At 52.4% G+C, this 19953-nt stretch overlaps 1 protein-coding gene across 1 annotated transcript in view; it reads right to left on the bottom strand.

Moving 5' to 3' along the window:
- The window catches only part of ITGB5 (integrin subunit beta 5), a 110672-nt gene that overhangs the window by 33152 nt on the left and 57567 nt on the right, over positions 1-19953 (bottom strand). The window contains exons 6-9 of the mRNA XM_079766459.1: positions 17907-18068; positions 16386-16481; positions 14682-14771; positions 5133-5267 (exon numbers count right to left, since the gene is read on the bottom strand). Coding sequence (XP_079622585.1) covers positions 5133-5267; positions 14682-14771; positions 16386-16481; positions 17907-18068 — 483 coding nt within the window. The remainder of the gene's footprint in view (positions 1-5132; positions 5268-14681; positions 14772-16385; positions 16482-17906; positions 18069-19953) is intronic.

Raw genomic sequence — 19953 nt, 5'->3', positions numbered from 1 at the left:
CTGAACGGTGGTGCTCCTCCTCTGAACGGTGGTGCTCCTCCTCTGAACGGTGGTGCTTCTCCTCTGAATGGTGGTGCTTCCTATACAGACAGAGGCCCGGGCCCACTCCAGAAACTGGCTCACCATGTCTGGCCCAGATGTCTTTACTTTCCAAGTCTCCTCAGATCATTCTGAAGTTCAAATGGGTTAGCAATCACCTTTAAGGATTGTTATCCTTCATTCTATTGTTTGGGCTGAAATACAGCTGAGTTTTAAAAAGTCACCAATAACTTGCCTTACGGGGCACTCTTTGGGTAATGATGTGTACTTCTGGAGAGCACGGAACGTATTTTTCTCTAAATGTTCTACAGATCCTTATGACTTTTGGATCTTGACTAATTCTAAAAAGCTTCCCTTCAGATACTGTGACATCTAGGGACACCCGGAAGAAGGGGTGAGGGTGGGGGTGTGAGAGACTGAAGAGGAAGACAGACCCAGCTGTCTAGGTCCTGGAGAGAGTCCTGCTGGGCAGCAAGCCACGGCTTCGGGGAACTCACAGCAGACGCCCAGGAGTCAGCATTAGCCAAAGGGGGTCACAGGAGATGACAGTGAGCGGAGGACCATGACCAGGAGCCAGGGTCAGAGGACTCTGGGAAAGCAAGCCAAGTGCAGACTGGGGAGTAGCCCACCCACCATGTCTGTGTGTGGGGAGCGGGGGGAGAAGGGGAGAAAGGGCGGGAAGAGACAAAAAGAGAGATTGACAAAAGCAAGTTCAGGACTAAGTTCCAAGGCCCTGAGGCACAGTAACAAGATGGGGACTCAGCGGGCAGTGAAATCTACCTTATGACAACACACACTAACAGTTCCCGGGTGCCAAGCACCCACTGTGCAGCCACTTCCATGAGCAGTTCACTCACATGCCCTAGAAGGAGACATTCTCATTTATCAGAGATAAAATGGGGTCTCCCAGCTGGGGAGGGTTGGGCCTGTGCTCTCCTTGGCATGGTACCTCCCGGAAATGGGAATGAGACAGGTGCCCAGTGTCCACGTCTGGGTACAGAGGGAGAGGCAGCCTGGCTCACTGTGGACACTAGAGGGTGACCCCCCAGGGCCAGAGGCTCCTCCAAACCTTCCTGCCTGGCTCAGGATGACCCAGGCCTGCAGGTGAGAAGGGAGGGGAGACCGCGCCCAACTGAAGCCTCCACGGGGACATGGAGTATGCGGAGATGGACTCCCCTCTTCCGAAGCTCGCTCGGGGAGAGGCTGTGGCTTGCTCCGTGGCCTGCGCCCCAGGGCTGCGCTTTGCTGCACGTATTACATGAAAAGCCCTGCCCCCAAAGGCATCTGTGGGTCAGAAGTGGAATAAACCACAAAGGAGCGACCTGGACCAACAGCCAGAGGCATTTAATTACTGAGACTGGGAGAGTGTCCATCTGTGCGTGTCACCTCCCCCAGGAAACCTTGCCTGTGTCACGGGGCACGGTAGCGAGAGGGGGAGAGAGAGAGAGAGAGAATGAAATGCTGATGTGTCTGTGTTTGCTGGGAGTGAGTGAGAGGTGAGGGGAGCCCCCGAATCAGCGCTAGCAGCTGATCACCCAGGATTTAGAAAAGCTCCCGCCCTGGCTGCCTGGCTGGGGAGCAAGGGGGACCCAGCTTTCAAGCAGGTCCAGTGGCCTTCATGCAGCCGGCCCCCCGATGACCACGGAACGGCTGCTCCAGCCCCCCGTCCGGCTGGGCACAGGAGTACCATAAAAGCACTCGGGAGCAGCAAGTAAACCTGTTCTGCGAGCCTCCCTTTCAGAGCCCATTTCCCCACGGGAGCAGGAGAGAAACCGGAGTCTGGCAGGCGTCTCCCCTGGTTATTACGGCTTCCAACTGACACCGAAGGCTCCCAGTTCCTGGACTCCCCGTTCTCCACGCGGAGACGGGAGAGGAAGGTCCTGTTATTCAACCCTCATTGGGATGCTCCTGGTTCCTCAGCAGGGCGGCCGGTCTGACCCACTCTTTCAAACGGGCCGCCCAGCCCCCACCCCAAACCCACCCACCCAGGGCTGCCCGGTGCCAAGCCCACCAGAGCACAGGGAAACAAAGTGCCGGGTGGGCACAGGGTACAAAGCCCAGAGGAGGGACAGGAACGGGACACGGCGGGCAGCTCGCTGGGTCCTCTGTCCTGGGCGTTAGTGCTCGCCGCACAGGCCGCCCGCATGCTGCTTCGTCAAGGCCAGTCCATGAGAAAACCGACTGCCAAGGCTGGGCCTGTCAGTCAGTCCTGGTTGGTGTTGGGATGAGGGGGGGAACACTAGGGGGAAATCCGAAGTCACTGGAGAAGAGAACCTCATTGGACGGGGGGCTTTCAAGGTCTTATTTATATAATACTTCTCTTTGAGGACATCCTTGTCCCTCACCCCTGCCACCTCTCTGCTTTTGCCCGGACACAGCCACCACAGGAAGCAGAGGGAGCAGTAAAGCCCCCGCCGCGGTATTGGGCGCATTGCAAATTCCCATGAGACAGTAACTCGTGTTACTCCCTCCATGATGAGGAGGCAAGGACTAGTGAGATGAGCCAGTCCAGAGTGAAAAGACTGTGGTTTGAGTTGCAAGTCCACTGCTTGTTAGCTGGGCGGTCTTGGGCAGGTCATCACACCCCTGAATCTCGGCTGCCGGCAGCAACGGGGGCAGCACCCGATCCCCTCCTGAGCCGCAGGTGTGTGGAAGGAGTGTAAAGTCACTCCATCAACTGGGGTCCGTGAGTGGAGGCCCAGTTCTATGTTATCATACTTTGCTCTGAGACGAGCCCTTTGAAATAGGTACGACAGAGCAGAATCGCGGGCACCAAGAGGCCCGGTAAAGGTGATGTCAGAGAGCCCTGGCTTTGAACGTTCACTTTGCTACTTACTGGCTGTGGTGCGCTGAGCAATTAATTCGATTCTTTGTGCCTCAGTTTCTCTCATCTGTCAACATGATAACGTTGTGTCCCTCTCAGGGCAGTTATTTGACTTATGCACAAGGATGCCATTAGAAATTGCCAAGAGCCTTCCTGAGTGAACCAGGCGTCCGTGTGCCGCGTGGCCTCACTCTTCCTCTGCTCCTTTGCATCTGGTTCTCCAGATAAAGGGCCCCGTTTGGGTGGTTTTCACACATCATTCCTTAGCTTTCCTGACGCACTGCACCCAATATTCCACCCACAGATCTATAAAACTCACATGTTTGGGTTTTTGTTGTTGTTGTTGTTATTTCTACCTCTTTCCATTTTCCACAAGTATGTCTTTAGACCAGCGGTCGCCAACCGGTGGTGGTCCGCGGACCACTGGTGGTGTGTGAGGTCCGAAAGGTTGGCGACCGCTGCTATAGGCCCTGTGACTACGAGGCTTTTGTGTGTGGGTTTTTTTAATTATCTGGATTAATTACTTAATTTATCAAAATAACATAAATACAGGGTGTCCCCCCAAAAATGTATACACACTTTAACAGCTGATAGCTCAATTTTGAAAATGAAATGTATTTTAATAAACACTGCTTGTATAATTATTCAAAGTGTGTGTATACATTTTTGGGATACCATATATGTTGCTAAATTTGACCAGCATTAAAAATAAAATTTTAGGGGGGGGGGAGTGGCTTGGGAGGGGCCGATGGAGGAAAAAAGAGACATATGTAATACTTTAAACAATAAAAAAATAAATAAATTTTATTGGAAGTGCCTCTTTGATTATGAGGCTTTTCCCACCCCAATAGTTCATGTATATGTGAAATAATAATCCTTTTTTTGCTAAATAAGACAGGGATCAGTATCAATTCTATTCTTATTTTTTATTTGTATAGATTAAAGCACTCCCTCCAAAAAACTTATTCACATAAATAGGAAGATGGGAACAGAAGTTTTGTTACAGCAACATCATCCTATTCCTGAATGCCCTCTGAGGTAATGCCGTAAATAATCATTTTTAATGATATATCTGACAACTTGAGGAGGCCCTCTTTCACTTTTTCTTTCTTTCTTTCTTTCTTTTTTTTTTTTTTTAGCAAAGATGCTTGAGGAAAAACCCGCCTTCGAAAAAGATTTGTTACCCAGTCCCTCAAGTCCTTCTCAACATCAACACCATTATTTTGAGTTATCCTTTCGGTGGGGCAAGGCGCCGTGGTCATGTTTACAATGGGTGAGGGGTAAGCCCCTGTGCTGTAAAGTGGATGAAGGGCAGTTGTGAAAGGGGAGGGAGGAGAGGATCAATTATGGAATGTGAGAAACCTGGAAGACTGCGGTGTAACCAGCCATGCCCTCTCCCTACGTCTTTCTGAGCTGTTCCCTAGGGTCCACGCTGCCTGCCTGAGCCCAGTGCTCCGTCTGTGTCCTCATCGCCCGTCTATCCTCCCTGAGTCCTTGGTCTGGCACACAGGTACACATCTTGACATAAATGCTTCTTTCCCATCACTCAGTCATATCCACTTAGTGCACACAAGGCCTCCATGCCCTCTGCTCTGTCAAGTTCTCCATTCCATTTCACCAAACAGAAGAGGTGAGTGGATTTCTTCATATTTTACAGAAGGGAAAAGTGAAGGTCCGATTATCCAAAGCATAGAGTGAGCTGTAGAAGACTAGGAATGAGGCCAGGTCTCTCAGATCCCTGCCCATATTCTTCCACCTGGTTTCATCCCTGCCCACTGGAAATAATAATGATGTAAAACACCTAGGGCACAATGTCAACTGAGGAAGACAGGGCTCAATGTACTGAGGTCATCTATTGACTGGGCTTTTTTTGTTTTAATTTATTTTTAGAGACAGGAAGGGAAAGCGTGAGGGAAACATCTATGAGAGAGCAAAACATTGCTTGGCTGCCTCCTGCATGCCCCCTATAGGGATGGAACCTGAAACCCAGGCATGGGACCTGACCAGGAATCCAACCAGCAACCTTTCAGTGCACAGGACGACGCCCAACCAAGCCACACTGGCCAGGGCTTGATGGGGGCTTTTAAACAGATCCACCTGGAACCTTGAAGATGACAACACAGAGCAGACTTAAGAAACCCCGCCCTGCCATGAGGAAGACAGAATGCAAAAATCCTAAAAGAATCTGATAAGTCACAAAAGTCATCAGAAGCCAAAGAATGATGGCCAGTGCTAAATGTGCCATATAAACTGAGGGTCGAGAACTCACCGTGTCCCCGATCTTCAGGCCCTCACACTTCCGCTGGTCAGGGTAGGACACGCCGTCCTGGCAGGTGGCGGTGAAGAAGAGGTTAAGGTCTTCCGGCTGATCCCAGACTGACAGCTCCACCTTAGACCGGATGCTCTGAACGGAGAGAGAAGATGAGGCCCAAACCACTTAGCAATGGCCAGGATGCTCTCCGGCCACAAAGGCTCTCTGATGCCCACAGGGCTTCCTCTCACTCAGCTAAGAGCCAGTGGGCTCCTTTCGGTGACCTTTCTTCTCTCCACATCCTCAGACGGATCTAGCTAAGGTCTGCCTGAGGTCTCCTCCGGGAGCTCGGAGATGTTGGTCATGGTCCACCTGCCATACGATATCATCATCTGCTTCCAGGAGTGATGCTCCATCCCGCTTGCCTCTCCAGCCACCTCTCATCCCACCCTCAGTTTCAGACATGCAGCTCCTCAAACCCTCCAATCGCGCCCTGTGCTCTCCAAACTGTGGGCCTTCACACATGGAATAACATTCCTCTGCTCAATGGCTCCTCTCCTCTCTTCCCCTGGCTGGCTCCTCCTCTTCCTTCAGAATCAGTTCAGCAGGCACTTTCCCCTGGAACCGTATTGTTCTTCAGGCCCACACCCCTCCCCCATCAGATGAGAGCCGCTTGCACAAGGCTAAACAACCTTATCAGAGAATAACAGCTTTTGTGTGAATTATGTTCTCAAGACAGTGAATGAAATGAAAATCAAGCCAAGATTTCCCATCAGAATAGAAGAAAGAAAAAAAGACTGAAAACATCAAGTGTTAGAAAGGTGCGGAGCAACTGAGGCCCTCACACCCTGCTGGTGGGAGTGTCAATTGGCACAGCCTTTGAGAAAGCCTTTTGGCAGCATCTACTCAAGCTCAGGCCAACCTTAGACCTGCCAATTCACCCAAGGGTTATACGCAACAGAGACGTGTACTAACCAGAAGATATGTACAAGAACGTTTATAGCAACACTGTTCATAATAGCGACCCAAATGCCTATCCACAGAATAGGTTTTACTTTTAAATTGGGGCGTGTTCACATAATACCACACAGCACTGAGAATGGGTGAAATATAACTACATCTCACGACACAGATGAATCTCACAAACCTAACAATGCCTGAAAGAAGCCAGACACAAATGGCCTATCCTATCTAATAAAGAGGGAATATGCTAATTGACCCTCACACCATCACAAAGATGGTGGCGCCCACAGCCAATAAGGAGGGAATATGCTAATTGACTGCCACACCCTCAAAGATGGCGGCACCCAGTCCCCTCAGCTCCCCAGCCGCCCAGGGCTGGCCCGAGGCACAGGCAAGCCTCAGATGCCGGATGCCCAGCCACCCAGGGCTGGCCCGAGGGACGACCAAACGACTGAACAAGCAGGCTGTGTGGGGGCCGTGAGGGGCAACTAGGCTGGCGGGGGGGGGGGGGCATTTGGGGGCAAACAGGCTGGCAAGGGGGGTGGTAAGAGGTGATCAGGCTGGCAGGGGGGGCACTTGGGGGCAACCAGGCCAGGAGGGGGGAAGTTGGGGGCGATTAGGCTGGCAGGGGGGGCAGTTAGGAGCAATCAGGCCAGTGGGGGGACAGTTGGGGGCGACTAGGCTGGTGGGGGGGGGCAGTTAGAGACAATCAGGCCGGCACGCAGAGGCAGTGAGGGGCGATCAGGCCAGCAGGGGGCGGGCTGTTAGGGGCAACCAGGCAGGCAGGCAGGTGAGCGATTAGAAGTCAGGGTCCAGGATTGTGAGAGGGTGCAGGCTGGGCTGAGGAGACCCCCCCACCCCCCGCCGCCCATGCATGAATTTCGTACACCAGGCCTCTAGTACTATATGATTCTATTTACATGAAATTCAAAACAGGCAAAAATAATGGTTGCCCTTGGGTGACAGTAATGGCGGTTGGGGGCGTGGGGGCAGGATAGGGACTTCTGGGTGCTAATAATATTCTGTGGTGGTTTTTTTAGCCAGGTGCTGGATACTCAGGTGTATTTAGATTGTGAAATAGTTGAACAAATTTTCTGTCTGTTAGTTTAGAAAATTGCCATTGAAATTTCTAAAGAGGATGTCCTTTGGAGACTGAAACCAAATAAAGTAATTGGCTTATACTTAGGGGGCATATCTTACCCTCCAGATATTTTATGCACTTAGCATGCTCTGTGTAGCAGGATGTACGCACTCCAAGAGACTCATGGACACCTGCTGCCCAGGATCAACTGGTGGCCGGCTGACTCCTCAGGTGCATTCTGGGAGCACGCCACTGACAGAACAGTGGGCAGAACTGCCTCTTGCTCTCACGGGGTTTCCTTTCTTTCTTCTTTTTCATTTTGCTGAACATGAAGTATTAAACTTGTATATGTTAAATATGCAGCTTTCCTAACAAATTAACAGCTGGTAAAAAAAGAAAAGGGCTCATCCAGGGAAAAACTCTCTTTCTTTGCAACTAATTGTGCAAGTGCATCTACAACTCTAAAAATACCCTGTCTGAAATCCACTTCCTCTCGGAAGTGCCAGCCTGAACTGGAGAAGGTTGCGAGAGCGCCACTCCACCCCCCTCCCCAACCCCCGCCACACACACACACACACACACACACACACACACACACATACACACACTCTCTCTCTCTCCTGCTGGAAGTGATTAGCTATTCCCACCGAGTTGTGAATTCCAAGGGCCATATTATATTTCTCCCTGGGACTGAGCACAAGCTTTTGTTGATGGATGGAAGGATGGACAGTCTAACGGCAGCCACACTAAGGAGCTCCAGCCTAGTGGGAGAAACTTAAAGTTATTTTTGAAAGACTAGATAATTGTTTAAAATTTGTAATCGTGACTAACTATGAGGATGAGGCAAAACAGTATGTCATGAAAGGGCTGGGTGGACTGGAGCTAGAAGTAGAAGTTACCTGGGGAGAGTCACGTTAAATATGGCCCTTGCAGCCCCGGCCAGTGTGCCTCAGTGGTTGCAGCATAGTCCTGGGCAGCAAAAGGTCTCGGGTTCAGTTCCCTGTCAGGGCACATACCCAGGTTGTAGGTTCGATCCCCGGTCAGGCAACCGATCAATATTTCTCTCTCACATCAATGTTGTTCTCTCTCCCTCTCCCTTCCTCTCTCACAAAATAAATAAATAAACATATTAAAAAAAAAAAAAGACATATGGGCCTTGTGGTTCACAAACAGGATGCTGCGAGGGGGTATCAGCGCTCCCCATGAAGATCCTGAACCTGGAAGCGTCCGTGGAGAATTTGGTAGAGGGACAAAGAGCACTGAGACTGGGGCTCCCGGTCTATGAGTCAGTAATTATAACGGATGGAACCTGAATTCTGTGGTCTCCTCTGGCCATCAGACCCCAAAGTTTTGTGTTCTGATCTGAAATTGATGTTATTCCCGCTTGCTACACACTCTCTAAAACTGGAAGCGCTCAAGATGTTAGAGGGGTAGGAACCTTGGAGACTATTGAGTTCGAACCTCTCTTTCTATGGAAGTGCAGGCCAAAGACAGGGCTCCTCCAGGGCCACCTGCTGCCAGAGGCAGGCAGGACCAGGACCGGGCCAGCCACTGGGCCCCCCACGGTGCTCTCTGTAATCACCGTACCCAGACTTCTTTCCTTTAAAACTGGCTCTGTGTGTGCAGAGTGTGGATGGTCGGGTTGTATTCTGCTTGTAAGGGTCAGTCTTCCCTAAAGGACTGTGAAATCCCCGAGGGCAGGCCTGTGTTCTGTTCAGTTTTATTCCCAAGGTCTAGCATATGGCTGCCAGCTGTTGGTATGTATTTGCTGAATGAATGGATGCATGAATGAACAGAAAACAAGCCGCAGTGCAGGGCCAAAGCCACAGGCAATGCAGTTCTTCCACGTGAAGACTTAGGTGCGACTCCTGGCATCCGACAGCTCCCTACCAGTTCTGCCCCTGAAGAGGATTCCTTACTCCTCCTCCTCAGACTAGGAGGCAATGTCGAGAGCGTCAGAAGTTTGACGGCTATTAAGCACGCGGTCAGCCCAGGGCACATCTGCAATTGCTTTAAGTCAGGCAGCTGTGGTGTGGGCGGGAGCAGACTTGATGGCAACAGCAAAAAGAGAAACATGTGCTCGGCGAGGAGCAGCTTACACCACGGCTCTGACGTCACCCTCCAATGCAACGGCCGTGGTTTCCAGCTCACTCTGCTCTTCCCCACTCGGAGAAGAGGCCACAGTGATTGCTCCCTGCGTCCTCTCCCCCCCGTTCTCAGTGCGGCACGTGCAGGTGCTGTGTGTGCAGCCAGGGCCCTGAGCGCGGGAAGGGGCCTGTCACCAGCCCAGCTGAGCAGCGAAGCTCCTCATCGCTGAACACCCTCCGGGGACGCGGGGTCTCTCAGTGGGGAATCTGGCACAGCGAGGACACGTTTATAAGTCAAAGCCCAGCGTTGGCGATTTCTCACTATGAAAACTGCATATGACAGACTGGATTCTGCAAGATATTAAGTTAAACATGCCCTTCCCATTTTGTTCCCTCCGCAGCCGAGCTAAATGCCACAGCTATTTCATCTGTTACATATGTTCCCACCAAAATCTTCCCAGAATGTCCCCACAGATGGTTTGCCAGCAGCTCTCGGGGGTAAAAGTCAACACCCTCGCTTAGTCATGTGCTGTATGACTCATTTGAAATGCACCACAAACCGCTGAGACGGAAAGGTGGCACAGGGAAATGCAAACAGTCCGGTGAGAGCTGGGCTTGGACCCTGGCCAGAGAGAGGAGCAGGTGAAAGGGTAGCCAGGGCTAACTGGGGCCTCTAGTGAGCACAAAGCCACACCCACAGCCATAGCCACAGCCACAGCCACCATACATACATCCCCCCACACACACCATACACACCCCCCCACCTCCACCCCACATACCCACCATACACACACCACACACATACCACACAAACATACACCCCCCACACACATACACCCCCATACACCATACACATACTACAGACACACCACACACCCCCATACACCATACACATACTACAGACGTACACACCACACACATACCACACAAACACACCCCCCCACACACATACACCCCCCACATACCATACACATACTACAGACATACATACCACACAAACACCCTCCCACACACATACACCCCCACATACCATACACATACTATACAGACATACATAACATATATATACCACACATACAACCACACACACCATACACACCACACACATACCACACACACATACATATACCCCAAACACACCCCCATCATACACAACCCCCCCACACCCCTACCACATACCCTACATACACACACCACCACCCCCGCCTTTCCACACACACACACACACACACACACACACACACACACACACTGCACGCACCACAGCAGAGGCCAGTGCTAGGCTCAACCCCAGGAGAAGTGCTAAAACGTCCATGGGCTTCCCGTGTGCCAGAAACACTGGCAGCATGAAACAGGTACTAAGTCAGCATTGAGCACCAGCACACCCACCACGGCTTCCACCACCAGGGCTTTGCTCTGGATTCCCTGCCATTTCACATCTCTATTGAATATCTAACTTTAACATTCCCCCGGGGGGGGGGGGGGGCAGATGGAGGCAACTGCCACACGTCCCCCTACGTGGAGTGAGGTCTGTTCCGTGTCTTCCCGGTGGTGACGGTTTTGCAGGCAGGTACGTACGTGTGTCACAACTTAAACTGCACACTTTACATCTGTACAGTTTCTCATGTGCTCATTATCTCCCAATGAATCTGCTTCACCACTGTCCGCTGAGTTTGACTAGTCATCGGGGATCGTATGCCAGAATTGCCCATTCGAAAAAAGTTGAGTTTCAAATGTCCATTCATCCATTGTAGGTCTCATTGCCTCACGCGTTCTCTTTTAGGAACCGGTTTAGCTCAGACTCAAGTTACAGAGCGAGGTTCCCACCATTCCTCAGCGGGTTCACCCCAGCTCCACACGCAGCTCCCCCAGAAAAGGCCGTTCTCTATTCATCCCGTCTCGGCGCCTCAGCAGCGGCGGGCTCCCCACTCCTCTCCTGACCCCCGCCCCCACACAGACAGAGCACGCTTCCCCAGGTCCCCGGATTTCTGTAAAGAACACAAATTCGTTTCTCATGATCCTGCTCAGAGCCAACGCAACGTGGCTCAGAGAGAGAACACTGCCAGCACCCGCGGCTCCCACCCGGGGGGTGGAGGGGTTGCAACAATGCCACACTCCCCGGTTTCCAGCAGCCCCACGCAGTGTGGATAGTTTTACAGGCAGGTACGTGTGTCAGAACTTAAACTGTACACTTGACATTTGTACAGTTTATTACGTGTTCATTGTCTCCCAATAAAGCTGCTTTAAAACTGTCCACCGAATTTGACTAGTCATTGTGGATCCTATTCCTCAGCCACACAGCGCTGACTGAGCGGAATGTTTTCCATTTCTGGCGAACACCGCCCAGCCAGGACTATGGGCCTGGGTGTCCTTATGCCCTCCTTTATCAAAGGCAGGAGGAGCTGAGAGTCTGAACCTTCACCAGGAAGTGCCCTCAGGGAGGCCCAGGGTCTGTGATCACCCACAGGGGCTGACTCAGGAGCTGGGGACGAAAATGCTGGGAGGTGGCTCCTCCCCAGAAGCTCAGGAGAACATCCTCACCGCACCCCAGAGCTTGAGATGTGGTTGCTCTTCAGCCATTGCTCCCCCAAAGGCCCTGGCTCAGCAGGAGGCAAGCTGTGGCCACCCCACCAGTGAGAGCAGGTCTAACAGCAGCCCCCTCCCAACCCCGGAAGGATGGGGCCAACAACCCAGGCTATGGTTCCGGCTCTTGCATTGACTTCTTTCTTTTTTTTTATCCTCACCCAAGGACACGCTCATTGATTTCAGAGAAAGGAAGGGAGAGAGAGAAACATTGATGTGAGAGAGAAACATCAATCAGTTGCCTCCCATATGCGCCCCAGCCGGGGTCCAAACCCACAATCTAGGCATGTGCTCTGACTGGGAATCGAACCAGCAACCTTCTGGTACACGGGATGATGCTCCCACCCTCTGAGCTAGCTGGCCAGGGCGCACTCTGACTTCCTTAGTTCAGTGCCCAGAGCTTGTTCCCAAGAGGTTCCCAGCAAGGCGTGCGCCTCGAAAAGAGGACAACACTCGGCAGCCCAGGCCCCCTCCCTCCTGCACATGCGCTCTTCTCAAATACTCTCAGTTTATTACATTTCCATTCACTGTGGAAATCTGAAAGCCACTGAGCATAACGTTAACCTGGAAACCCTGTCTTACTGGGTTCTTGGTTCTGAGGTGATGAATGGATCCAGTGAAAATTTAGAGGTCAGAGATCAGAAGAGAGGATGTTAGTATGTGGGGAGGGGGGTACGAAAGGAGAAGGAAGTCTTCAGTTTCTCTCAACAGGGAGTGAGGAGTGAGGAGGAATCAGAGAATTTGTGGAGAAGAGGACCCTTAGCTGTAACAGAAGGCGGCGGGGGCGGGGGAGAAAGACCAGCCACAAACCCTCGCTGCCCCCCAACTCACACCAAAGCTCCAGGAGCTCAAGGGAGGGCTAGCATCCCCCCTCGACGTCCCCCGCCAAGCTCCAGGGCTCCTCCAGCAGCAGTGGCGAGGGCACCCCCTATGGCTCTGGTCACTCAGAAAAGGGCTGGAGCAGTAGACTGAAAAGTCAACACTGGGAAAGGCTGAGCTCCAAATGCTCATCTGTAAATCTGCTGAGGTTGGAAAGACGGTTCATCTCATACATGTGACGCCACAGTGGCTAACTGGGCTCCCAGAACTAATGGTGGTGCTTAAACTATACTTATTCTACGTATAACTTTGTTTTAAACAGAAGATACACTCTGAATCCTGCTTGGGAATTACCTGGCCCTGTGAAGGGCAAGGTGCACACTGGGAGCTTTGCGGGGAGAGGACAGCTGAGAGCATATTAGTGCCTCTCAGCACAAGAACCTGTGCCCGCCACTTTCCTGGGGAGGGGGAGAGAGGTAGGTCTGCCCAGCCAGTGTGGCTCAGTGGTTAAGCATCAACCTATGAACCAGGAGGTCACGGTTCGATTCCCGGTCAGGGCACATGCCCAGTTTGCAGGCTCAATCCCCAGTAGGGGGTGTGCAGGAGGCATCCTATCAATGATTCTCTCACCATTGATGTTTCTATCCCTATCTCCCTCTTCCTTCCTCTCTGAAATCAATAAAAATATATTTTAAAAAATGGCAAGAAATATTCAAAGTGATGAATAGCAAGAACCTACAACCAAGATTACTCTACCCAGCAAAGCTATCATTCAGAATTGAAGGTCAGATAAAGAGCTTCACAGATAAGAACAAGCTAAAGGAGTTCATCACTGCCAAACCAGTATTATATGAAATGCTGAAGGGTATTCTTTAAGAAGAGAAAGAAGAAGAAAAAAGTAAAGATAAAAATTATGAACAACAAAGTGACAACAAATACATATCTATCAACAAGTGAATCTAAAAATCGAGTGAATAAAAAATCTGATGAACAGAATAAACTGGTGAATACAGTAGAATCAGGGGCATAGAAAGGGAGTGGACTGACAATTCTCCGGGGGAAGAGGGTGTCGGGGGTGCGGGAAGAGACTGGACAAAAATTGAACCCCTATGGGCGAGGATGGGCGGGGGGGTAAGGGCAGAGGGTGGGGTGGGAACCGGGTGGAGGGGAGCTATGGGGGGGGGGGGGAAGAGGAACAATTGTAATAATCTGAACAATAAAGACTTATTTTTTTTAAAAAAATTTAAGGTAGGTGGAGGCAAGTACTTGTTGGGTATTGAGAATTGAGGTAAAGGAGAATAGAGAGGAGAGAGGTGTGGGAATCACGGACAGTCCGTTTGGGGTGTGGAAGTGACTCCTAAGCCACGTCTGTAAATGCTGCACTTACAATAGCAGAGCCAAGGTATGCGATGGCTTCCAACAGCACAGAATCTCCCAGGCCCACCCAGGTTCCTCCGATTACAGTCAGATCCCAAGTGTGTAGGCAAGAGACCTATTGCTGATTCTTCGCGGGTCTTCTATCCCATTTCAGTTTGCAGCTCTAAGCTAAGCTCCGTGAGCCTGGGGCATTTCAACTGTCCTGTCACTGTGAGGTGACATCTGTGTGCAGGCTCCTCCCGTCTCCCCACAGGGAGCACAGTGGCAGGATCGCCTAGGCAACTAGATGGGTGGAGAGTGCCTGTACCCACCCGAGCGAGATGCTACAGTGGGACCTGGGGGATCACGCAGTCAGAACCTGCATGGTGGGGCCGCGGGCTGAGTCTGACTGAGCATCCACAGCTCACAGGGACCAGCTGATGATGAGAGTCAGGTTGGCAGAGGGGAGGGGAGGGGAGGCTTCAAGCCGGATGGCCTTCTCCACCCCGAATCTGAGCAAAGGAGGAAGGCACCCAACTCAAGAGGCAAGAGTCAGGAAGCAGAGCCAAGCACGCCAGCGTGGTGCGCCGCCCACCTGAGTCCAGGCAGCTCCCGAAGCCTCAGGGGAAGAGGTGCGGTGGGGGTGGAGGTGGGGATCGGGAAGAACTGGTGACTTACACTGTACGCATTGATGATCAGTTGAATAATATTTTTAGAGTCTCCATGTAAAATCTCCACCGTTGTTCCGGGTATCAGGGCTGTAAAATTCTTGGGGGGGGGGGGGGAGGGGAGAAAAAAGAAGTCAGTCTATCTGCCCTTCCATGCCGCCAGAGAGTGAACCCTGCTCTAGAATGTAAGGGGCCCCCACACTGGTCTGCCCCTCCCTCACACCACACACCGGAGAGGAGGCCACAGGAAAGGTGGAAGGAACTGGCACGGGGCAACAGGCATTGCCAGGCCGTGCGGCACCCATTCCTGAAGGTCTAGGCCTGTTCCTGCAGCGCAAGCCGTGCTCCTTCTCGGAGACCCCTTCCCCTGGCAGGAACGGGACAACTCTGCAAGTCCCTCCTCCCAGGCCGGCACATCCCACCCATTTCCTGCCAGCTCTGCCCTAGTCTGCATAGCTATTCCCAGGATCAGCTCAAGGAGGCCCCCAATCTGCTCAGCCTCTTCCCCTCACAGGGGCCAGAGATGTGAACGGTGGCCGCTGGGGATCTCTGGGTGAAGTCCTGCCGCAAAGCAGGCGGCCTTGAAGCGGTTGCCTTTTCTCTGTCAGTTGTACTAACACCCGAGTACACCACTTTTTAAAGTGACAGAAACATCCAGAAACACCCTCCGCCCACAGCCTGTCGTGGGCGCCTCCCTGAGCAAGGTGTCCCTGGTTCTGAGCAAGGACGGCTTGGCCAAGGCGGGTGTCTTCCCCTCTAAAAACGCTATTTGTGGGTGGGTACGTGTTATCCTGCTCCCTTCCACGAAACGAAAAAGAAAAACAATCCTCTTCCCTCGATTTCATCTTCTGAAATGGACTCAGACTCAAAGAAGATCAAGAGCTCAAGAACATGTAGTGGCCTTTTGTCGGCAGTAATCTCAGGCAGGAGCAGGAGATAAACGTAACTAGACAAAGGCTGTTGGTGGGCGTTCGGAGCGGAAAGGAGAAGGGACCAGGGCCGGCTGTCCCAGGGGTGGGGATGAGGGTCCCATAGCCTCTCAATTCCAAGGAGGTCGGAGGCGAGCTGGGCTTACGTTTAGCTTAGAGGCGCGTGCTCGTTCCCCACGGGCCTGTGACTGTGGGAAAAGGCACGCTCACCAGGGGAGTGACTGTGATGGTCCACGGGGTGACCTGGAAACAGTCTCTTTTAGCCAGAACAGATTCACACACAGACTGCTCTGTTCCCTCAAGACCTTCCTTGTTTCCTTTGGGAATTCCTGTCCCAGGCTAACCCACGGGTCCCCCGGACTCTGTGGGCAAGGCAGAAAAACTGGGGAGTCCTGGAGCTAGTGACTAGCCTGCTTCGATGCCTGCATTTTCCCTTTATGTTGTCCTTCCCCACCAGAGTGTGTGCCCCCCCCCACCCCCGTGTGTTTCCATTTCATCATCTGAAAAGCGAGAATTCACATTTCCCACGTTTTTCTCAAGATTAAATGAGATACCACATGTTTACATTCCTTGTAAAGGTATACACTGCTGGGTAAATTGCTTTAATACTGATATTTTCCACGAGAACAAGACAGGGCTATAATCCACCCCCCCTCTGGCCCTCCCCACACACAGAGTAGGGCTGTTAACACTCCTCCCCCCACATTCTAGTCCCTCATTCACCTTGGGGTCAGCATGGCCCCCAGAATTAGGACACTGGTTTCCCTCCCCCCCTCCAGATGTACCTTGTAGAGCCCATAATGGTTTTTCGTCACCGCAAAGATGAGGTTGATGTTGTTCTCCGCCAACTTCTCTCCCAGCAAGGCGAGGGATGGGTAGTCCTAGGTCCAACGCAAAAGTCAAGCTGTGACACTTCTAACAGGCTCCAGCGTGCACTCAGTCCCTCACCGGCGGCAGGACAAGCATCTTCCCCTGGCAGCCCCTCCCCCACCCAGCCCCAGCGGCTTCCCCTGAGGCAGGTGAAGAGGAGACCCTCCAGGAAACTAGATCCCTCCCCCTCCCAGAATGGGGAGGTGATGAATGGCGGTTTCCCATACCTGGCCCGTGTTCCCATCCTTCCAGCAGGGAAGGGGCAGAGCTGGGAGGCCCCCAAAGAACAGCCACCACATCCTCCCACCTACCATCGGCACCTGTCACCTTTCCTCTGTCCCTAAGACCTTTCCTCGCGATCCCCCTGCCTCATTTTCCTTTAGGTAGGCCTCACGCTTGGGCCTGCCAGGGCCCCCCATAGTCCTGCTGAGTCCTGCTCATAGCTCAGACAGGCAGAGAGGCTGCTGACCTCGGCACCAAAGTTGGGCCATGGCGGGGGCGGGGGTGGGATACAAGCCGGGAGGGCGGGAGGAGGCTGAGAGGCACTTAAACAATGTCCTGAAGGATTTTAAGGGCTAATGATGGGCACAGGGGCCCATTTCAGCTCTACAGTTATCAGGTTCTACGGCTAGGAGTCCTTTTCCTAGACTCCATTATTCGTGGGTAATATGGAAGGCTTGGACACTGGCCACCTCTTGAAACTGGAGAAAATGGGCTTGTCCAGCAAAGAAAATTAGAAAGAATTCCTTTCTAGCCAGATACCAGAATGGATTCGGGAAGGAAGAAGGTATAGATTTATTGTTATTTTTTTAATTGAATAGTAATTTAATTGAATAGGTCTTGGTAATTGTTGGGACTGGGTGATGGGAATGTGGGAATTCATTTCATTGGTCTATTGATCATTATCTATGTTTGAAGTTTTACATAAATTCTTTTAAATTACGGGGTCCTGGTCGTAGATCTCTGGAAGTGGAAGGTCCCTGGGGCCTCCCATTCCACGCAGGACGCCCTCTGCCCTCTCCTGACACTGATGGAGCTCAGTGCTGGGAGCTCGCTCCTGGAGTCAGGAAATTTTGGCTTGGTGTGTCCCGTAACTTCTATCCCAGTTTTTATCTCTGCAGGAGCACAGGCCCCGCCCTCCTCTAAGATCACCTCGCCCCTCTGAGCTTATCCTGTCTCCCCAGATCACCCGTTCCCTCAGGGAAACACTCCCACTTCGGTGCACAATGGCAGAAAGAGGAGCCAGTGGCAGGAAGTGCTCCCAGTCAAAGAGGAGTTCTGGAAGCCCAGCTGGAGAAGATGGACTAATGAAACCCAATCCCAACCAAGGACGGGGAAGTCCGTGAGCAGAGGGCCAGACAGGGATGTCACCGCGGGTGACCCCAGGCCAGGTGACCCCAGGAGGGTCCCGGGCGGCGCTGGGGCCCAGCCCTCACCATCTGGTTGGATGCAGAGTACTCGTTGGCCTCGTTCAGGTGGCACTGGCCATCGTGTGGCTGCACCAGGCCCCCCAGTTTTCCGTCCAGTGCGATGTGGGGCACGTCGTCCGTTGTGAAGACCAGCAGGTGCAAGGCGTCCTTCCGCCAGCCGATCTTCTCCTGAGGAACAGAGCGGGGGTGGGTGCAAAGTCTTTCTGGGCCTACCCACACCTTCCCGGAGCTTCAACAAGGCACTGGCCCGTCTCCAGGGGGTTTGGGTCTAACTCAGAGGCACTCCCCCGTGTACTGGGGACACTGTTAAACACCAGAGAGGAACCCACGGAGCTCAGAAGAGACACAGCCTGGGCTGGGAACCCTAAATAATGGAGACAGATTTCCCAGGCGTGGCTCACACAGGCCCAGGTGCCTGGAACCGTCCCTCCAGCCCATCACACTCCTCCCCAGTCCATCACACTCCTCCCAGCCCATCACACTCCTCCCTGCCCATCACACTCCTCCCTGCCCATCACACTCCTCCCTGCCCATCACACTCCTCCCAGCCCATCACACTCCTCCCAGCCCATCACACTCCTCCCTGCCCATCACACTCCTCCCAGCCCATCACACTCCTCCCTGCCCATCACACTCCTCCCTGCCCATCACACTCCTCCCTGCCCATCACACTCCTCCCAGCCCATCACACTCCTCCCTGCCCATCACACTCCTCCCTGCCCATCACACTCCTCCCAGCCCATCACACTCCTCCCAGCCCATCACACTCCTCCCTGTCCATCACACTCCTCCCAGCCCATCACACTCCTCCCAGCCCATCACACTCCTCCCTGCCCATCACACTCCTCCCAGCCCATCACACTCCTCCCCTGCCCATCACACTCCTCCCTGCCCATCACACTCCTCCCCTGCCCATCACACTCCTCCCTGCCCCTTTCGGTTTACTCCCAGGCTGCTTCCCCTTCTAGACTCACCTGCTATTCCTTCCCCAGAACAGCCTTCCTCCCAACCCTCACAACACACTTGGGCCGGCTGGCTTGTCTGAGATGACAAGGAAGTCAACACCGCAGTTCCCAAATTAGACTCAATCGCTCAGAATGAAGTGCTCAAATGACCGACAGACAGATCTGCCATTAGAGGGTTTGGTAAAACGGGTCATCCCTCCATGCCGGCAGGTGTAAACCACTCCCACCACTAACGGACCCACTCTGGTGTTCAGTTCACTCAGATAAGCTCTTCTCCCCTTCGCTGCCTCACTACAGGGAATGCGCCCACGCTTCAGCCGAAGGCACAGCTCAATGCCGTCCGCATTGCGATGGGAGGACTCTGCTTCTCATATTTAGCCGCTTGCAGCCCCAACGCTACACAAAAACACTCCCACTCATTATTGGGAGCAGCTAGACCCTGACACAGAGAAATAAACACTGAGGTACGGTTGCCATCTTACTAATCTTACTTATCTAAACGAAAGGGCATCCCAAAATACATCGGTAGCAGGGCGGCTGTATGAAGGATTTAAACACTGTTGACACTGGATACCGAAATGAGGACTGGACTCAGGGACTTGACAATGAGAAGCTATTTATTGCTCTTACGGCAGCTGAGGGGTTGAGGGCTTCTTCCTCTCTGTCTTTTCACCTTAATGATGGATAAAACAGCCTTCGAGAGCTGTGATGTTTTCTCACTTGCTCCGAAAGCAGCATGGAAATAAAAAAAATTTTTTTTAAGTCACAGAAAGTCAGAGTAACATGCGGGAGAAAAGGGGTTTAAAAAAAGGTGAGTGAGGACAGAAAGCCAGGAGGCCTACTATGAGCAAGGAACCTAACCTTTTGGGGAATCAGTTTCCTTGACTTTCAACGTTCATCCAACATATAATTACTGACCTCCTACTGTGTGCCGGGCCCCAATGAAGGCACTGGGTCTAGGCAAAGATTTCTTAGATAAGACAGTTCATAGGATGAATACATTGATGAATTGGACTTGTGTATCAGGAGTTTGTTACTTGAGGAGCTGACAGTCAAATGGACGTGCTATGTCAATGGAGGCTGGGAGG

This window comes from Cnephaeus nilssonii (assembly GCF_951640355.1).
Source record: "Cnephaeus nilssonii genome assembly, chromosome: 3".
Classification (NCBI taxonomy): Eukaryota; Metazoa; Chordata; class Mammalia; order Chiroptera; family Vespertilionidae; genus Cnephaeus; species Cnephaeus nilssonii.
Note: the sequence above shows the minus strand (reverse complement) of the source record. Positions and strands in the feature narration are given on the sequence as shown.